Source organism: Rhinopithecus bieti, unplaced genomic scaffold (assembly GCF_001698545.2).
Source record: "Rhinopithecus bieti isolate Rb0 unplaced genomic scaffold, ASM169854v2 scaffold_19603, whole genome shotgun sequence".
Classification (NCBI taxonomy): Eukaryota; Metazoa; Chordata; class Mammalia; order Primates; family Cercopithecidae; genus Rhinopithecus; species Rhinopithecus bieti.
Window position 1 is genome coordinate 513,441 of NW_016809484.1, and position 17,763 is coordinate 531,203.

At 36.5% G+C, this 17,763-nt stretch overlaps 1 protein-coding gene across 1 annotated transcript in view; it reads right to left on the reverse strand.

Moving 5' to 3' along the window:
• Nucleotides 1-17,763, reverse strand: part of COBLL1 (cordon-bleu WH2 repeat protein like 1) — a 169,710-nt gene that overhangs the window by 51,261 nt on the left and 100,686 nt on the right. The window contains 3 exon segments of the mRNA XM_017889521.1: nucleotides 1,203-1,239; nucleotides 1,241-1,402; nucleotides 15,340-15,528. Of these exon segments, the coding sequence (XP_017745010.1) occupies nucleotides 1,203-1,239; nucleotides 1,241-1,402; nucleotides 15,340-15,528 (388 nt within the window).

Below are 17,763 nucleotides of genomic sequence, written 5' to 3' on the forward strand. Positions count from 1 at the left end.
TTTTTTTTTTTTTTTTTTTTTACTTGCTTATTAATTTATTGTATTGGCTAATTTTAATATTTTAGTAAAGAATATTAAAATGTCTTCATTAGATATCTAGTACTGATAATTTAAAATTACTGGGAAGATTTTAAGCATCTCATCATGTAATTTAATTAAATCCTGTATGGAACTTAGCAACATGAGACTATACTAAGTGAAATGTACATTTTGCAGGTCCTTAAAGACATTTATTCACAAAACTAAAACCCTTTGTATAATCCCATGCAATAGCATAAATATAACCATTTCCACCTAGAAAAACAGCATGGATAGGTAATAAACACCTAAACAGAAACAAATACCTAGACAGAAGGCAGTCCAATATCCTAACACATTAATAATATTAAATCATATATTGCAGAAAGCAAGTATGTTTTAATATTTTCAAAAACTCAACTTCTTTGAAAAAAGCTTCATAACATGAAGAAAATGCAAGAATATGTATATTTAAGTCACATGTAGCAATTTAATATACAAACTTTTATATATATTATAAAATGAAAATGGTTGATGTTCATAATGAAAGAGTATTTGTTGAAACCCATAAAATTCTACCCTATTGCGTATAGCAATAAAACAATTTTAATAAGGACTGATGATATTAGAATGATGTGGTTAAAAATTTTTGCATGGAATTTGTACATTAAAGAAAATGGAGTTAATGTGCAGCACACACTAATAGTTTAGATGTTATTAATTCAAACACAATGAAGAGTTGGAAAACAAAACAAAAACACACACACAAATAGATGTAAGTTACGACTGCTGCTTACCAAGTACGCAGAAGCCAAAATATTACTTTAAGAAATTCTTAGATGAATTTGCATGAAAAGATTCTAAAACCTTCCTTTACATATAAAATACTTTTTTAAAAAGTAGCTTAAAATACAAATCATTCATAATTGTTACAGTCTTATGCAATCATATTAGATATCATTTTAGAGCACTTAAATCTAAAGTTTTGCCCAAATTCTATTGAATCCAAGGATCAATAACCAACTGAATCCTAAACAAAGTGGCCTAGAAAAACATACCTATGTTCACATCAAATTTGATCAGGAAAGTCCATTTTCATTTCACTTACAATGAGCTGCTAATGACTGAAAAATCAACTTAATATTTTAGCCATAAGATACCAAAATATATAATGGAATTCTTACCTCTGGTATTATAGGTGTAGGCTTTTCTTATCCAACATTTTGGCTTTAAAATTACCTTCTCTATCTCCAACATTCCTATTGGTGTGTTTGGCTTAAATTTAATGTGGTTCTGTTCAGCTGACAACAGATCGATTGTGTAACTTGATGGATTTAAGTGATACTGTGCACAAAGGAATATCAACAAGTCCATCATAGGTTTACTGTAAAACAAGAGTATTTCATTACCTGTTATTATTTTGAGGATTTTCTTAGAATGCTTGTCTTCAATAGATAAACAAGGCTACAAAATAGTATTTGGAAAAGCAGCTTAAAATTTGAGCTACAGGCCAAGCTAGAGGCCAACGCAGGAAGACCGCTTGAGCCCAGGAGTTGGAGACCAGTCTAGGCAACATGGCAAGACCCTGTCTCTACAGAAAATTTTAAAAAATAGCCTGCTGTGGTGGTACGTGCCTATAGTCCCACCTACTCAGGAGGTGGAGGCCAGAGAACATGAGCCCTGGAAGATGAGGTTGCAGTGAGATGAGATCGCGCCACTGCACTCCAGCCTGGGCAACAGAGCAAGACTCTGTAATAATAATAATAATAATAATAATAATAATAATAGCAACAACAAAAATAATATAACTGCAAAAAACTGAACTACAAGATATTTAAACAGACAAAATTGTAATAGTTAAAAAGTCCTGGGATAGTCAAGACAGCATGGATCCTAGTGTTAGTTTAACAACTACTTTTATGTTTTACCAAATTGTTTCCAAATTATAAATTTCAGGAGGAGTCCTTTCCTTACCCAAGAGCAGTCCTTCACAGCACGTTATTTGTAATACAGTATTGGCAGTCTTTAGCTTATGAATCGGTTACAAAGTTCTCATAAGAATGAAGCATTTGGAACAAGCACCACCACCTTTTTGGCTTTAGAAAACAGACTGTAAATATCTACATAGGAAGTCCACAAAATCCTAAAGGGCATAGTACAAATTCTTTAATCATTCAAAGGTTATGAATATTCTCTAGGCACTAGAATCACAGTACAAGTATTACAGTACATCTGTTCTCATAGATCTAACACTCTACTGGATATACTAAACCAAGTGTCAGCAAACCACAATGTGCAGGTCAAAATGGGCCCACAGTCTGTTTTTGTAAATAAAGTTGTATTATAAAATAGCCATGCCCATTTGTTTACATAACGTCTCAGGCTACTTTTGTGTTAGTTACAACAGCAGAATGGAGTAGGGTGACCACACCTACTATACAGGCATAGCCCACAAAGCCTACTATTTTTACTTCCTGGCCCATGACAGAAAAAGTTTATCAGCTCTTGTGCTAGAACATAAAATAGAAATAAAGTAAATGCATGAGATAATTTCAAATAATGAATGAATGTCTAATACTATTGGTAATACAGGACTTATTTCTATAGAAACTTTCATACCCAACTTGGGATTCAGGGATACTTACCAATTTTTTGCTTCCCTTTCCATAGACTCTCATTGTTGACATAGACTTATATTTTCATTCATATCATCAACAGAACAACATAGTCTCTGAGTCTTTCTTAATACTGCCAGCCCTTAAGGAAAGCACACTAAAAAATCTTTGGTATCATGTGCTTTCCCCAAATGTCAGGTGATCCTAAGCTGTTAGTTCATACCTAAGAATAAGGCACTGAACTGCAGTGTGAAAATCCTATTTTTATGGCTGGAGGTGTAGGTTCATGGGATTCACTTTAGGGTAATTGGGGAGCCAGACATCTGCATCCCACCTCAAAAGGGAAATGTACATATTAGTAAAAAGTTATTCTCCAATTTCTTGACCAGAGATATAAACCTGACTACTGGCTTTTGGGAACTTGACAGGGAAATGGGGCTAGAAATCCCGCCATTCGGTATGCCACTTTTATTTCAGTGCCTCTGTTTTCATATGGCACGTCACCCTCAGTAAGCTCCCAGGCCTGCAGCCCTTCTGATGCAGTTCTTCCAGACAAGTCTCCTGCAGAGGTGGGGAAGGACTCACTCTTGGACACTGTGTGGTCTTGAAGTCAAACAACACGTTACATAGATTTCAGATCATCCCGTGTTCAGCCCCCATTTCTACTTTCTGTGGTCGCTGCCTACTCCTGGGCCAGTCCAATCTTTATTGGAGAAGGAGTATGTTTCTCAACGGTCCCTCACACCTCCCTTCTCCTCCCCCACATACAAATTGCACCCTATTACTTGTACATATATAAAGAAAAATAAATAAATAAAAGGCTCCAAGTCCCTCAATTAAGAAACAAGTCTCAGGAATACATTTCAATTCTCAAAATACATTCCCTGTGTCTTTATTAGATGGTTGCATATTATTTAAGAGTTTTACATCCTTCTTTTGAGCCAAAGGCTATGCCCATAAATGTATCTATATTGCCCATGTTTTGGCTTTAAACAGTACATTTTTAATTTCATCCAGAGAGAGACTAGCAAAACGGTCTTGTGGAAGTTGATTTTTTGGTAATATGGTACTCTACAAGAGCAACTGGATGGCACATACTAATTCTAGACTTGGAAATAGTACTTTCTTTGATAGTAAATAAAGTTAAGAAAGATTAGGTAATGTCTAGTTAAATACAATTATAAATACAGTTTAGCTGGAGGAGGAGAGAACTTTCATTGCCAACTGACTGGGTAACTGTCTGCTGTTGTCTATGAGTAAATGATGATACATGCAGACTGTATTTCTTTCTCTTTATATATAAATGTGTCAAGTAATAAATGTAAAAACATTGACACTTATTCTTCCAACATCTTTTACTTCTTAAATATACAGTTTTCTTGAATCTCTGCCAGAAATACATAAGTTAACAAGACAAATGGCTGGGTGCGGTGGCTCACGCCTATAATCGCAGCACTTTAGGAGGCTGAGGCGGGCGGATCACGAGGTCATGAGATCAAAGCCATCCTGGCTAACACGGTGAAACCCCGTCTCTACTAAAAATACAAAAATTAGCTGGGCGTGGTGACGGGCGCCTGTAGTCCCAGCTACTTGGGAGGCTGAGGCAAGAGAATGGCGTGAACCCACGAGGCGGAGCTTGTAGTGAGCTGAGATCACACCACTGCACTCCAGCCTGGGCGACAGAGCAAGACTCCGTCTCAAAAAACAAAACAAAACAAAAATACAAAAAATTATTAAAGTTTTGTTTTGTTTTCATCCCTATTTTTGTGCCATAATCATCATCCTTTGTGTATAAACATATAAACGTTAAAAAAAATACATTTTTGATTTTTTAAAAAAGAACACTTTGATACTTTTTGTAGAAATATTGGTATTTCTGTGACAAATTAACTTTCTAATCTAATAAATGGGGTGGACAATTGGTCAAGAATATTATTATAATGGCCTATTCCCTCAGTCACTTTATTTATCAAGAAACTTTACACACTATATCAGATTTCATAAGAAAAAAATTGCTGACTATATCATGACCTTTGAACTCAACACTGCCTACATGTTTTCTACTAAAAATGCCTCTTTTAGAGGCAACTGAAAACCACAGAACTTCTTTATGACTTTATTCTCTCATTTTATAATTCCAGGTCCAATTCTTTATTCAATAATTTCAGAAGCCAAATTTGTCTTGAAAGTATTCCTATTCCCAGACAGATAAATGCAGCAATCCAGAAAGTTCTGCAATAGACATAATTTCATATGTGAATTTAATACTGCATATGAATTATTTCTGGGGAAACAACTGAATTTTCAATAAGTGGTACTGGGAAAACTATCAAATGAAAAAGAAAAGTTGTGTATCTAACCTGATTCCTTACAACATAGTAAGCTCCATGTGGACCTCTATGTGGTTTGTGTTTTACAGTAATAAGCCCAATGGAATTTTCTGCACCGATGGAAATGTTCTATATCTGCACTGTCCAACACAGTGGTTACTGAGCTAGTGGACTCCCAAACCAAATTTTTAATTTATTCAACTTAATTTAAATTCAATGTAAGTAGACACATTTGGTGAATGGCTGCCATACTGGATAGAGTAATTCTAACACGCTGGTTCTCAAGGTGTGATACATAAACCAGCAGCATCTGCTGAGAACTTGTTAGAAATGCAAATTGTCAAGCCCCAGCCCAGATCATTAATTCCTCTGGGAATGAGGAACAGCAATTTGTGCTTTGACAGGCACTCCAGCCTATTCTGATCATACTGTAGTTTATGAAGTTTATGGAACTCTGATCTAGAGAGAAGAGAAAAAAGAAACAAGTAAAATATATAAAATATCAGGTGGTGATACATGCTCTGATAAAAAAAATAAAATTTAAATAAAAAAAAAACAAGGAAAGAAGTTAGGAATGTCCTAATTGAAAAATGACACCAGAATAGAGAGACCTTGAAGGGCCTGGGATATCTGGGGAAAGATAGCTTTGACAAGTACAAAAACCCTGAGACAGGAATGTGCTCTAAGTGTTTAAAGAAAAACAGAAACTAGTCGGCTAAGGTGAAAACAATAGGCACGAAATCAGTGATAATCTTGTAGTGTTTAAAGGCCTTTTAAGTGAAGACTTGAGATTTTACTGAGTGAGACAGAAAGCCTCCAAACAGTTCTGAGGAGTGATGTGATCTACTCCACTTTTTAAAAGGATTACCTTCTGGGTTTTGTATTCAAAATAGCCTGGGGCAGCAGCTACAAGGTTATTGCAAAAATTTAGGTGGAAGATGGTGGAGGCCTGGACTACTCAGATTCCAGATACATTTTGTAGGGAGCTGATAGGATTGAAGCTAATGCAGAAAGGAGACAGAGACAGAAAGAGGAGCTAGCCAGTGGAAAGGGGCCAGGATTGGAGGGACATAACAAAGTGGCAGGGTTGCTGAAAGTAACCGACAGGAGATCTAAAATGCAAATTTCAATGGTCTGCTATGTGCTGTGCTTACTGTAACTCTACAAACCATCATTCTATATTATTACATCACGATGAATTTTGGGTAGCCTTGGGAGGTGTCAAATAAAGGATGAAATTTCAGAAGTAGAAACTGAAAAATATGAATCCAGAGGTGGTGAGACATAAAGTCAGAGCCAGAGGTGGCCCCAAGAACGTAAAACTCTTGGGAGTTTACGACAAGATTATAAAGGGGATTGAACCTTCCAAAGGAAGTGGAACAGGGGTTCAGGCCAATCTTACTTAGATCTTAAGCAGCAGAGTGACCTCAACAAGTTATCTGGGTTCTGTGTGTACACGGATGTGAGCTCCCCTCTAGCAGGACCACATCTTAGTAATCTGTAGGTACCTGGCCAGGTCCCTGTTGTCGAATGAGGAATTTAGAGAAAACAGTGATTAATTCTGTTTGAAAGTCAATGGGCTCAAATGCATAGTAGACTAATACAACTGACACATGAGAAAGCATACTTGTTGAAAGGAGATTCATATGCTTTAGAAAAAAATAACATGGTGAAAGCCCTGTTGTTTTTTATAATTAATAAGCTTGTTTTGCCTAAGCCATATCTTTACACAAAGGTGAAACATACACATTAAATAGGGTTAAGATCTTTTCCAAAAACAGCCTCAGACTAGTTTGAATGCTTTAAATATTTAATTGAAGCCTCAGCATTCAGCACTGTAACACAGGAAAGCTGACCCTGACCACAAGATTTTGAGGTTGGAAATTACTGACTGTCTAGCTTTACCATAAAGGAGTCATAATGCCATAAAAGTCGGACATTAACTTTTAAGCAGGTCCTGCATCCAACGGAGTTGCCGCTGGAGTTAACTAGTCACAAAGTGCACCCACAGGAAATAAAATCATCTCTTGAATATACCTGGATGCCAAACTACTTCTGCCAAAGATAACAACTCTGGTTGGATAATCCCCCCCAGCCGATGCACCTGAAGGCAGTTGGCTAATGAGTTTGACCACGGGATCACCACAGAAAAGACGCCTGTCTTCCTGTTCCCTAAGGCGGGAGCACACCTGAGCAGTCCATCTAAAACCTGAGGCAAATTATTAAAAGTGGAAAAGGATCGAATGAACATTATAATCACTCCCCTATATTATTACACCACATTGAATTTTGGGTTATTTTATTACTCAGCAGAGTCTGCTTTGCATTAATAGTATTTACAGAATTTTTTCTCTTGTAAGATAATATAATAATTTTCTGGAGGGCAGAATTTTTTTTTTTTTAAGACTCTAAAAGCTCTTTGAAATGAAGAAATCCCTATGAGATTTCCCACTTCTTTCAGAAATAGATAACAATTCCCTGTATTAGTTTCATATCTGTACCTTGTAAGTGCACACCAACAACCCAATTATACATACCAGTAATCGTACAGAAATCTTAAAACATTCTCTATTGCTGCTGTTTATCAATCTTATGCTAACCCATGTAATTCAGTAATGAGTTCAGGAATGAAGCAGTGCTCTGTCTGTGTGTGCAAGAAATGAAATGTACCAGGTACACAAAACAACTAGACCCAATCTCAAAATTGAGAATGCTTATTATGCTATAAGAAACATTTTGAAGAAAACACATGAAATTAAGATTTGAAGATAATTAGTAATAGGTCAGATTACTAAGCTGATAAGTTCTTAACATACTAAAAATAGATATTACTAAATGTAAAAAAACCCACAATTTTTAGAAAGTAACCACTTTGGACTCTATCTGGTTGTTTATCTTGGGTGTTATACTCAGAGCTGATTATAAATAATTACCATCATAAAAATGGTGATTTAAGAACACATCTACTAAACACACATACATGCCCCTTATAAAAACAAAAATACTACAAATACATCTCACTATAATTGGGGCAATTTGAAAATAGACAAAGGATAAAATTTTATTGACATGAAAGATGGAAATTATTAACTGAAAAAAGAAGGTTACAAATAGCATGTACAATATAATACCATATTGTTGTAAAAAAGAAGAGCGCACATACAGATGTGTGTACATACATATGTGTATACATAGATGTGCATGCCTAAGAATAAAAGGCTAGACACTACAATGTTAGAAGTTGCAATCTGCCTACTTAATGAAATTGCATTTACAATTTTTTGGCTTATCTGTATTTTCCAACTTTCTAAAATATCTAACTATTACAACTGTAATCACAAAAATTTAAAAACTAAAATTAGAGCTGAGCATGGTGGCTCACATCTGTAATCCCAGCACCTTGGGAGGCCAAGGCAGGACATCACTTGAGCCCGGAGTTTGAGGCTGCAGTGAGCTACGATCACACCACTGCACTCTTGCCTGGGCAATGGAGTGTGACCCTGTCCCTAGAAAATTTAAAATTAAATTAACTTAAAATCTGAAATTAAAAGGGTCATTATTATAAAGCGTAGATGCCAGGAAAGCAAAGGGAAGAGGGTGGCCCTGCCAGGAACAATGTTCTGAGGACATTTATGAATACTTTGTCACCCCTTTCCCAACCAGGGGAGCAGGCAGGTGACAGAGGCTGACATTCTCCTGGGCTCAGAGCCATGGGGGATATGGGAGGGCAGTGACAGAACCTAGATGACAGGATGATTAAAAACTCAAATAGTGCCGATTAAAAACTCAAGTAGTACTGTTATGTTGAGGTACTTGCACAGTTAAAATGCCAACTTTTGTTTTAAGCAATCACAGCAGAATAACAATCTACACCATAATTTAAGCATCTTGTAGAGTTAAACACGGTTTGTACCACCCTATAGATGTTGGGCAGTTTTTTAAAAATTACCCTATTATATACATATATTTATCATACATTTGTCATCACTAGACACTTCTCAAATATAAATATGACGTGAACTTCAGAAATTTTTCTAGATCCATACTGTTCTGTTACTCTTTTTTTTTTTTTTTTTAGCAAAACCCCACATTGATCCAACTATGAAAAAAATGATCTTGTCATTTTTTTCATAGTCTACTTTTTCCCAATAGGTGGAGCTGTAATCCATGTAAAATGCTCCCAAGCTCCTTAGTGGACCCACCCTACGCCAGTCAAAGCCGCGGGCTTAGGCTCAACTCTGCTGTAAACCGGTGTTATGGGACAGGCAAATCAGGCCGAAAAGCATGTGTGACATGTCTCTGGGTTATTTTATGGGAAAAGCCCAGAGAGGTGAGGTGACTTGCTTAAGATCACACAGCAAGTCTAGAATAAACTGTAACTTCTAGTTGGGACTTCTAGCTTGGAGTTCTGTGCTTTCTTTGTGCTTTCAATTATGACATCTCACGTGTGCTCAAATCAAAACAAATTCCTGTTTGTAGTAGGTGGGTAAAAGAAACATCTTCCTCCGTTATAAATGGTGCTTATTTCTTCCTCCCTCTTGTAGTAAAGAAAGTGTGATAGCATGGCCATAGAATGCTCTCTCTACAGGCTAAGAAGGATTCGTGTTAATCTTATCAGATTTCCCAAACTGAACATTTTGCTTTAAAAGTTTAGCCTGGAAAAAGGAAAGAGAAGAAAAAGGAACTAATACCTATTCAATGAAGAATAATTACCTATGAAGCAGATACTCAACTATAAGATGAAGACCTAGAATAATATACAAATGTACCCACATACTTCCTTATTCTATATGGTTTCTATATCTGTTTAGTCTATAAGCTCACTTTCATTAAAAATTAACTTTTCCCAAGTACTAGCAGACACCACTGCTAATGCTGTTGTGAAGTATAGCATCTTCTGAGAAGAAGAGCCACCAGTTCTGTAACAGTAGCATCCTTTAATGTTCATTTCTAGAAAGGCAAAGAATTGCTTTGTCTGGTGAAAAAGATGTTTATCGATTATATACATGATACACATACACACAGAAACAGGTTGAGTATCCCTTATCCAACGTGCTTGAGGCAAGAAGTGTTTCAGATTTCATATTTTTTTTGGATTTTGAAATATTTGCATTACACGAGTTAAGCATCCCTAATCTGGAAATCCAAAATCTGAAATGCTCCAATAAACATTTCCTTTGAGCATCATATTCACACCAAAAAGTTCTGGAATTTGAAGCATTTGAGATTTTGGATTTGGTACACACAGTCTACATATACATAGATGCACACATTTATATATATGTGCAAACATATATACATACACATAGACATATGTACACATACATCTATACTACACTGTATCTTATATATAAATAAAATATTTTAATTCCTCCTTCTTTCAGTCCAACCATCCATGGTATCAGGATACTTAGAAATGCCCAAGAGTTTTCAGGTTAGCATGGCAAGCCCCCTTAATGTAAGCAGGGGCTCACAAAGGCAAGATAGTGGAGACATGGTGACCTTTGGTTATTAAAGAGATGGCATCACTAAGTCCTGGTACCAAAAATAGTTGAGCTGGCAGATGGCTGCCAACCTAATTCAGGATAGTCAGTTTCTCCCTGAGCGTAAAGTCTATGAGCACTTCCAACCCTACTGTGTTCCCTAATCTGAACAAGCTCTTTTGTGAAAATCAATGCACAAACAAGTGCATTCTTCTGAAGATACCACTGTGCACTTATATTCCCCAAACTAGAACATCCTGAGCCCACCTTGTGCTTGAGATGTATGAGGGGGACTTTCCAAAAATATTCCCCAACAATACATTTTGAGTGGGAAAATTATTTCTGAAAAGTGAAGTGAGGCATATAAGTTTTGGAAATCTGTATTTCCGTCGAATACTGATACTACTCTTCACTGTAAAGGCATAAGAAATAATACTATACTATCAAAATAAATATACAAGAAATATTCAGACAAATTCAGAAAGGATGGTCTCAACAAACTGCATTAAAGTCTTTTCAGAGTTACATATAGAACTCTGTTTATCTAAGAAACCCTCACACACTTAAAATTACTTTCCTTAGTCCCCCACCAAATTCTTGTATTATTCTGTTGAGATTTTTCATATTCCTTTTATATGGTAGTAACAAAGCCATGAAGAAATTTTATTTTTATCATTGAGTCTTCCCATTAGGTAGTTAACATTTATCAGTAGTAGTACATAATTTTCTATTTGAACATTCCTTTTTGTTGTTATTAAACAGTTTTGTGAAACAATAGGTCAGCAGCGGCTGTGACACTCAAGACATCCCTAATCACACTATAAAGATATCCCAAGTCACACTTTTAAGATATACCAAGTCAGACTCTTAAATATCTTGGATCACATTAAGATATCCCAGAATCACACTCCCAAGATACTCAGAATCATACAACTACTTTAAATCACAAGCACTTAAAATAGAAAATTAGTCATAGCATCAATGAGTCATGTCTGAATTATAAAACTACTGCAAACAAAGTCCCTAAATGAAACCCCATAGTAAAAACACTGATATACAGGCTGGGCAACGTGGGGGAAATCCCATCTCTACAAAAAATACAAGAATTAGCTGGGCGTGGTAGCACACGCCTGTGGTCCTAGCTACTTGGGAGGCTGGGGTGGGAAGACTGCTTGAGCCTGGGAGGCAGAAGCTGCAGTGAGCCCAGATCTTACCACTGCACTCCAACCTGGGTGACTGAAACCCTGTCTAAACAAACAAACACACTGATATAAATTCTACTCTCAGAAAAACTCTTCAGCCCTAAACAAAATTTAAAAAGCAATTAGAATTTGGGGCACTCCTACCTTGCTCTCTGCCTGGAGAAAATATCTTTACTTAAAAGATTCTGGGTAAACAACTAGGACTCATTTCAAGTGCTTCTTCACATCATTTATGTTGCTACCTCCATCTACACCTAAGGGTTTAGGAAGACAATATTCATTTTGATAAATTTATGAAATGCCTACTACATTGCAAGAAACTGTGCTAGGCACTATAAAGAAAAGTAATGATATTCTCATGGCTCTGTAGTTTCTTCGAAAGCTAAGACCTACACATACATTGCAGCATAAAACAGTATGTAATAAATATGATATAAAGTGTCAGAAGAGTTTGGAAGCCGGAGTTAATCCTTGATTCCGGGGAGATCAGGGAGCCTTTATATAAAATATATCACCTGAGCTATATAAACTAACTGGAGAAAATGAGGGTAGTGAGTTACACCAGGGGGGAAAAAAGTTCATAAAAGTATGGAGGTGAAAGAAAGAGTATTTGTAGAAGAACAAAGGAAGAGCAAAGAGTCATGTGGTGAAGCTTAAGATACACAAAGGAGGGCCGGGCACAGTGGCTCAGGCCTATAATTCCAGCACTTTGGGAGGCTGGGGGTGGTGGATCACCTGAGGTCAGGGGTTCGAGACCAGCCTGGCCAACATGGTGAAACCCTGTCTCTACTAAAAATACAAAAATTAGCTGGGCATGGTGGCATTCACCTGTAATCCTAGCTACTTGGGACACTGGGGCAGGAGAATTGCTTGAACCTGGGAGGTGAAGGTTGCAGCAGGCCAAGATCCCACCAATGCACTCCAGCCTGGGTGAAAGAGCAAGACTCTGTCTCCAAAAAACAAAACAAAACAAAAAAAATACGCAAAGAAAGGAGAATGGTGGTGAAGGAAAAGCCTACTTAATTTTGGAGAAGAAAATAAGGTATCCCAATCTCCAGGCTAGGTAGTTTGGACTTCTTTAATCTGATATTGAATTGCTGTCCTGCAGTCTTTTATCAAAGGTAGTACCACAAACAGAGAGGCGTTTTAGATTAATCTGAGGGTGCAAGGTAAATGAAGAGAGCCAGGGTTAAGAAAAGCAGTTCCCAATTAAAAAAACAAAACAAAACAAAAAAACAAAAAAAAACAAGGAAGCCAATAGGTGCCAAGCGCTGATAGTATTTCATTTAATCATATTTAATCCTATCAATTCAGCTATAATACATTTTCATAGATTAAAAAAAACTACAGCAATTCAAAATAGTTGGTGGCCCAGAAACACAAAGCTGATTGATGAAACATTACTCAGAGTTAGGGATCTGAGGAGGCAAACATGCTGGAAGGAGGGTAGGAAAAATCTAGGGTGCTTGTAAGTACAAATGTAGGAGAAATGTCTGATGTAGAATCTATCAGGTATGAAGAAAAAATAGATACGATGAAAATTTAGACATGAAGAAAAATGCAGCATCCTACAGAACAGTCATAAATTAGACTTGAGGAGGATGAAGAACTAATTCAGTTAAAGAGAAAGTAGATAAGCTAGATGTTTTAAAAGGTAGTATTCAAATAAGGAACCCTAAGATCTAAGAACTGGAACAGTTTTTAAGTGATGAGATTGCACCATTCTCTGCTGGAAATAGGGAAGCTGACCATGGATCTCGGTTTCCAGAGTTGAGGAAAGAGAAGAAAAGTTAACACGGGGTGGCACATGGAAAAGTCTAAAATAACTATGATGGGTGACAGGACAGAGAGAAAAAACATGCTTCTTATATTAAAGTCACTGAGGTTTAAAAAAAAATCTGAAGAACCCAGAGATTCACTTATAGCAAGCAGAGAATAAGGCAATATAAATAGATGACTGGTACATCCCCAAGAAGAAATTCTGAAGAGTATTTGTGATGAAACCAGCATCACCTGCAACCCTGAAGAACTAGAAAAAAAGGTTGACTTTTTTTTTTTTTAACTTACTTTGAATTCAGGAAAATAAAATAAAATAAAATAAAGGAATTGCCTTTGTTACCCCTAGCCAGATCCATTATCCTTTTAAAACCAGAGTAATATTATTTCAAGAATTGATGATAATGGTCGTTGTCTCTAACTTTCAAGATGTCTTTCCAAGATGTCTTTCTCACATGCACGAGGCCATCCACAGTTGCAGATGGGAGCCTACTAGAGACACAGTTTTCTCAATCTCATAAATAGGGTTCAATGTGTGATCTCCAAAATGACTTTCAATACAAAATAAATGGCAAAATGCAACTTCCTCAAATGTAATCAGAGTTAAATAACCCTATATGGTTTGCTAAAGCTGAACTATTTTGTTTTCATCTACTTTAAATAATCTGTAAAGTTACACATGATTTTAATGATACATCTTAAAATTAAAGTTACCTTGAATGAGGTTTTCTAGACAAAACCAGACTGTAAGAATGCAATACCCAACATATTCTTTTCCTCATACACAACACACACACACAAACACACAGAGAGAGAGCGAGCGAGCTAAGGTCAAAACAGCTTAAATTTCTAAAACATGATTCCTGATAACAAGTAGGCAGTTGAAGTGAACGAACAAGACCAAGTCTATAGTTCATGTAACTTTCCACTTCGAAGTGAAATGGAAAATTACACTCGGCTTTGTTCCATTTTTCCAATTGTTCACAAAAGGTATTTAAAAATATCAGTCCTTTCTAAATCACATCTTTCCTTTTTGCTGGGATAAAGGTTGATTTTACTTTTCTACTTAACTCACCCACATTTTAAATAAATTAATTAAATCATTCAATGAAATAAAAAAACTGCCAATTAATTTGCAAACTGTTTTGATAAATACAAAAGTATTTAATAAAGAGTAATAAAACTCTTAAAATTAAGAGTTTTGCAAACTTAAAGAAGCAGCTTAAAGTGGGAAGAAAAATTTGAGAAGGATAGGATTTTCCTGTGGGTCACTGGGCTTGTTTTGTAAGTTCGGTTTACAAAATCAATATAACTGATGGCCATTCCTCCGGGAAAGGCTTATTTTTAAAAACTTGTTAGATAACTAACGAGATATGAAAGGGTTCTAGATTTCAAAACATTTAATTGGGCTTGTGGAATTCATAGCATTGATATTAAAACATTGATAGAAATTTTTTTTTTTTTTGAGAGGAGTCTTGCTCTGTCGCCCGGGCTGGAGTGCAGTGGCCGGATCTCAGCTCACTGCAAGCTCCGCCTCTCAGGTTTACGCCATTCTCCTGCCTCAGCCTCCCGAGTAGCTGGGACTACAGACAGGCGCCCGCACCTCTCCCGACTAGTTTTTTGTATTTTTTAGGAGAGACGGGGTTTCACCGTGTTAGCCAGGATGGTCTCGATCTCCTGACCTCGTGATCCGCCCGTCTCGGCCTCCCAAAGTGCTGGGATTACAGGCTTGAGCCACGGCGCCTGGCCCAGAAAAATTTTAACACCATTTTAGCACTCTTTTTTTAACAGGTAACTAAACTGAGTGATAAATGAAGCGTTTTCTCAAAGAACAAACATCAAGACATATATCACAGAGGCTTTCAATGGTGGAATAAGAAGGGGAAGTCCTGATATTTCATTCATTCCAGCGTACCTGCCATGAACAGTAGTAGACTTGATAATATCCCCAGGTAGGACCACTGAGAGTTCAATGTCTTTATCTATCATGTTTTCTTTCTGTTCCATGATGAAAGCAGTGGATTCTACAGAATCAGCAGCTGAAGAGACATCAGCGTATTTGGTCTCAGCTGGAGGAAGTGGTGCCTTGGCTTTTGGTTTTCTCCTAAAATATAAATAAAACACAAAAAATACAAAATATTTTATTTTAAGGTAACTTTTAATATGATCCAATTTTATAAACTCATATATATATGAGTTTATATATATATAGCTGTTTTTCACATCTAGAAAAAATGTTCTAAAATGTTAACTGTTGGTGTTGGATGGTCAAATTAGGATTTTTTTTTTTCCTTTTCCAGGCAGCATTTTGTTTTGTTTTGAGTACTATGCCTACATTACTTGGACATAAAAAGAAACATGATAAAGAGATTTTACATTTGGCCTCTATTAAATTCAGTTACTGTGTATTCACTCTAGCAAGTCAAGAGGAAAATTTATTTTCTTTGATGAGATAAATTACAAAAATCCTTAATGTTTCAGAATAGAGATCAGTATCTCACTCTCTCATTTCACAGTAACTCTTACCTTTGGGCCCTTCATCCTATTTGTTTCCGATGATGTAGTATGTTCCACTTCTCCATTCAGACAAACCCTACCTTATCCTTCAAAGACTAGCTAAATCCACCCTGCTTGCCCCAAACTACCCCTTCCACAGTATTTCTTCCTTCTTTGAATTGATATAGTACGTACCAATTCCATAGATGTAACTTTTTAAATGTTTTTTTTCTGGGTACCAGTTTCAACTCTCTACCTACACTTATAACTCCCTGCAAAAAAAGAAGCATGAAGCATGATAGCCAGATATGGTGGCACAGAGCAGAGATTCCAGCTACTCAGCAGACTGAGGTTGAGGGATCCATTGAGTCCAGGGGTTCGAGTCCAGCCTGGGCAACATGGTGAGACCCTATCTCAAAGAACGAAAGCAAGAAAGATGGCTGTATTTCCCACTGCACATAGATGGCTATATTTCCCACTGTACCTAGCAATGAACTATGATGGGTTGTTTGATAAATAATATATCTGCTTCAATGAAAAACATCACTAATAATTTTCTAATAAATATTTTTGTGTCACTAAGGCAACCTCTTAACTTATAACAGGAATAGTAGACATTCTGAACTTACATAGGCCAATCCAAAGATCTGATGGGTTGAAAAAATAAAATGTGAAAATAAACTATAAGTAATGACATATTTATGGTTTTATTTGAAACACCGTGAATTAAAGTTTTTGAAAATATTACCTTTATAAAATGCTAATTGATTTTAGAAGAATGAATACTACTCCTTTCCACTCAGAAAAATATAAATTTCAATTCCTCCCATCCTTACTTGCTAGGCAAACATTAGAACCAAACAAGATCAAAAGGCTTCTTTGTAAGTAAATATATAACATCCACCTATTCGGTATTTTCAAAATTTAAGGTCTCATGACTCCAACTCCTTTAACATATGACTCATCATGAAAAGACTGAAGCGAGGTTCCTACACTGTACATTACAAGCCCGTAACTCTTAGTGGTATAATAAAAGAACATATTACACTTCAGAAAAGACTTATTTTACAAGAGCAACAAAACTACATTTTTTTCATTATACTTTATGTTCTAGGGTACATGTGCACAATGTGAAGGTTTGTTACATAAGTATAAATGTGCTGTGTTGGTGTGCTGCACCCATTAACTTGTCATTTACATTAGGTATATCTCCTAATGCTATCCCTCCCCCATCCTCCCACCCCACAATAGGCCCTGGTGTGTGATGTTCCCCTTCCTGTGTCTAAGTGTTCTCATTGTTAAATTCCCACCTATGGGTGAGAACATGCAGTGTTTGGTTTTCTGTTCTTGTGATAGTTTACTGAGAATGATGGTTTCCAGCTGCATTCATGTCCCTACAAAGGACATCAACTCATCCTTTGTTATGGCTGCATAGTATTCCATGGTGTATATGTGCCACATTTTCTTAATCCAGTCTGTCATTGATGGACATTTGGGTTGGTTCCAAGTCTTTGCTATTGTGAATAGTGCCGCAATAAACATACGTGTGCATGTGTCTTTACAGCAGCATGATTTATAATCCTTTGGATATATACCCAGTAATGGGATGGCTGGGTCAAATGGTATTTCTAGTTCTAGATACTTGAGGAATCGCCACACTGTCTCCCACAATGGTTGAACTAGTTTACAGTCCCACCAATAGCGTAAAACTGTTCCTATTTCTCCACAACCTCTCCAGCCCGCTGTTTCCTGACTTTTTAATGATCACCATTCTAACTGGTGTGAGATGGTATCTCATTGTGATTTTGATTTGCATTTCTCTGATGGCTAGTGATGACGAGAA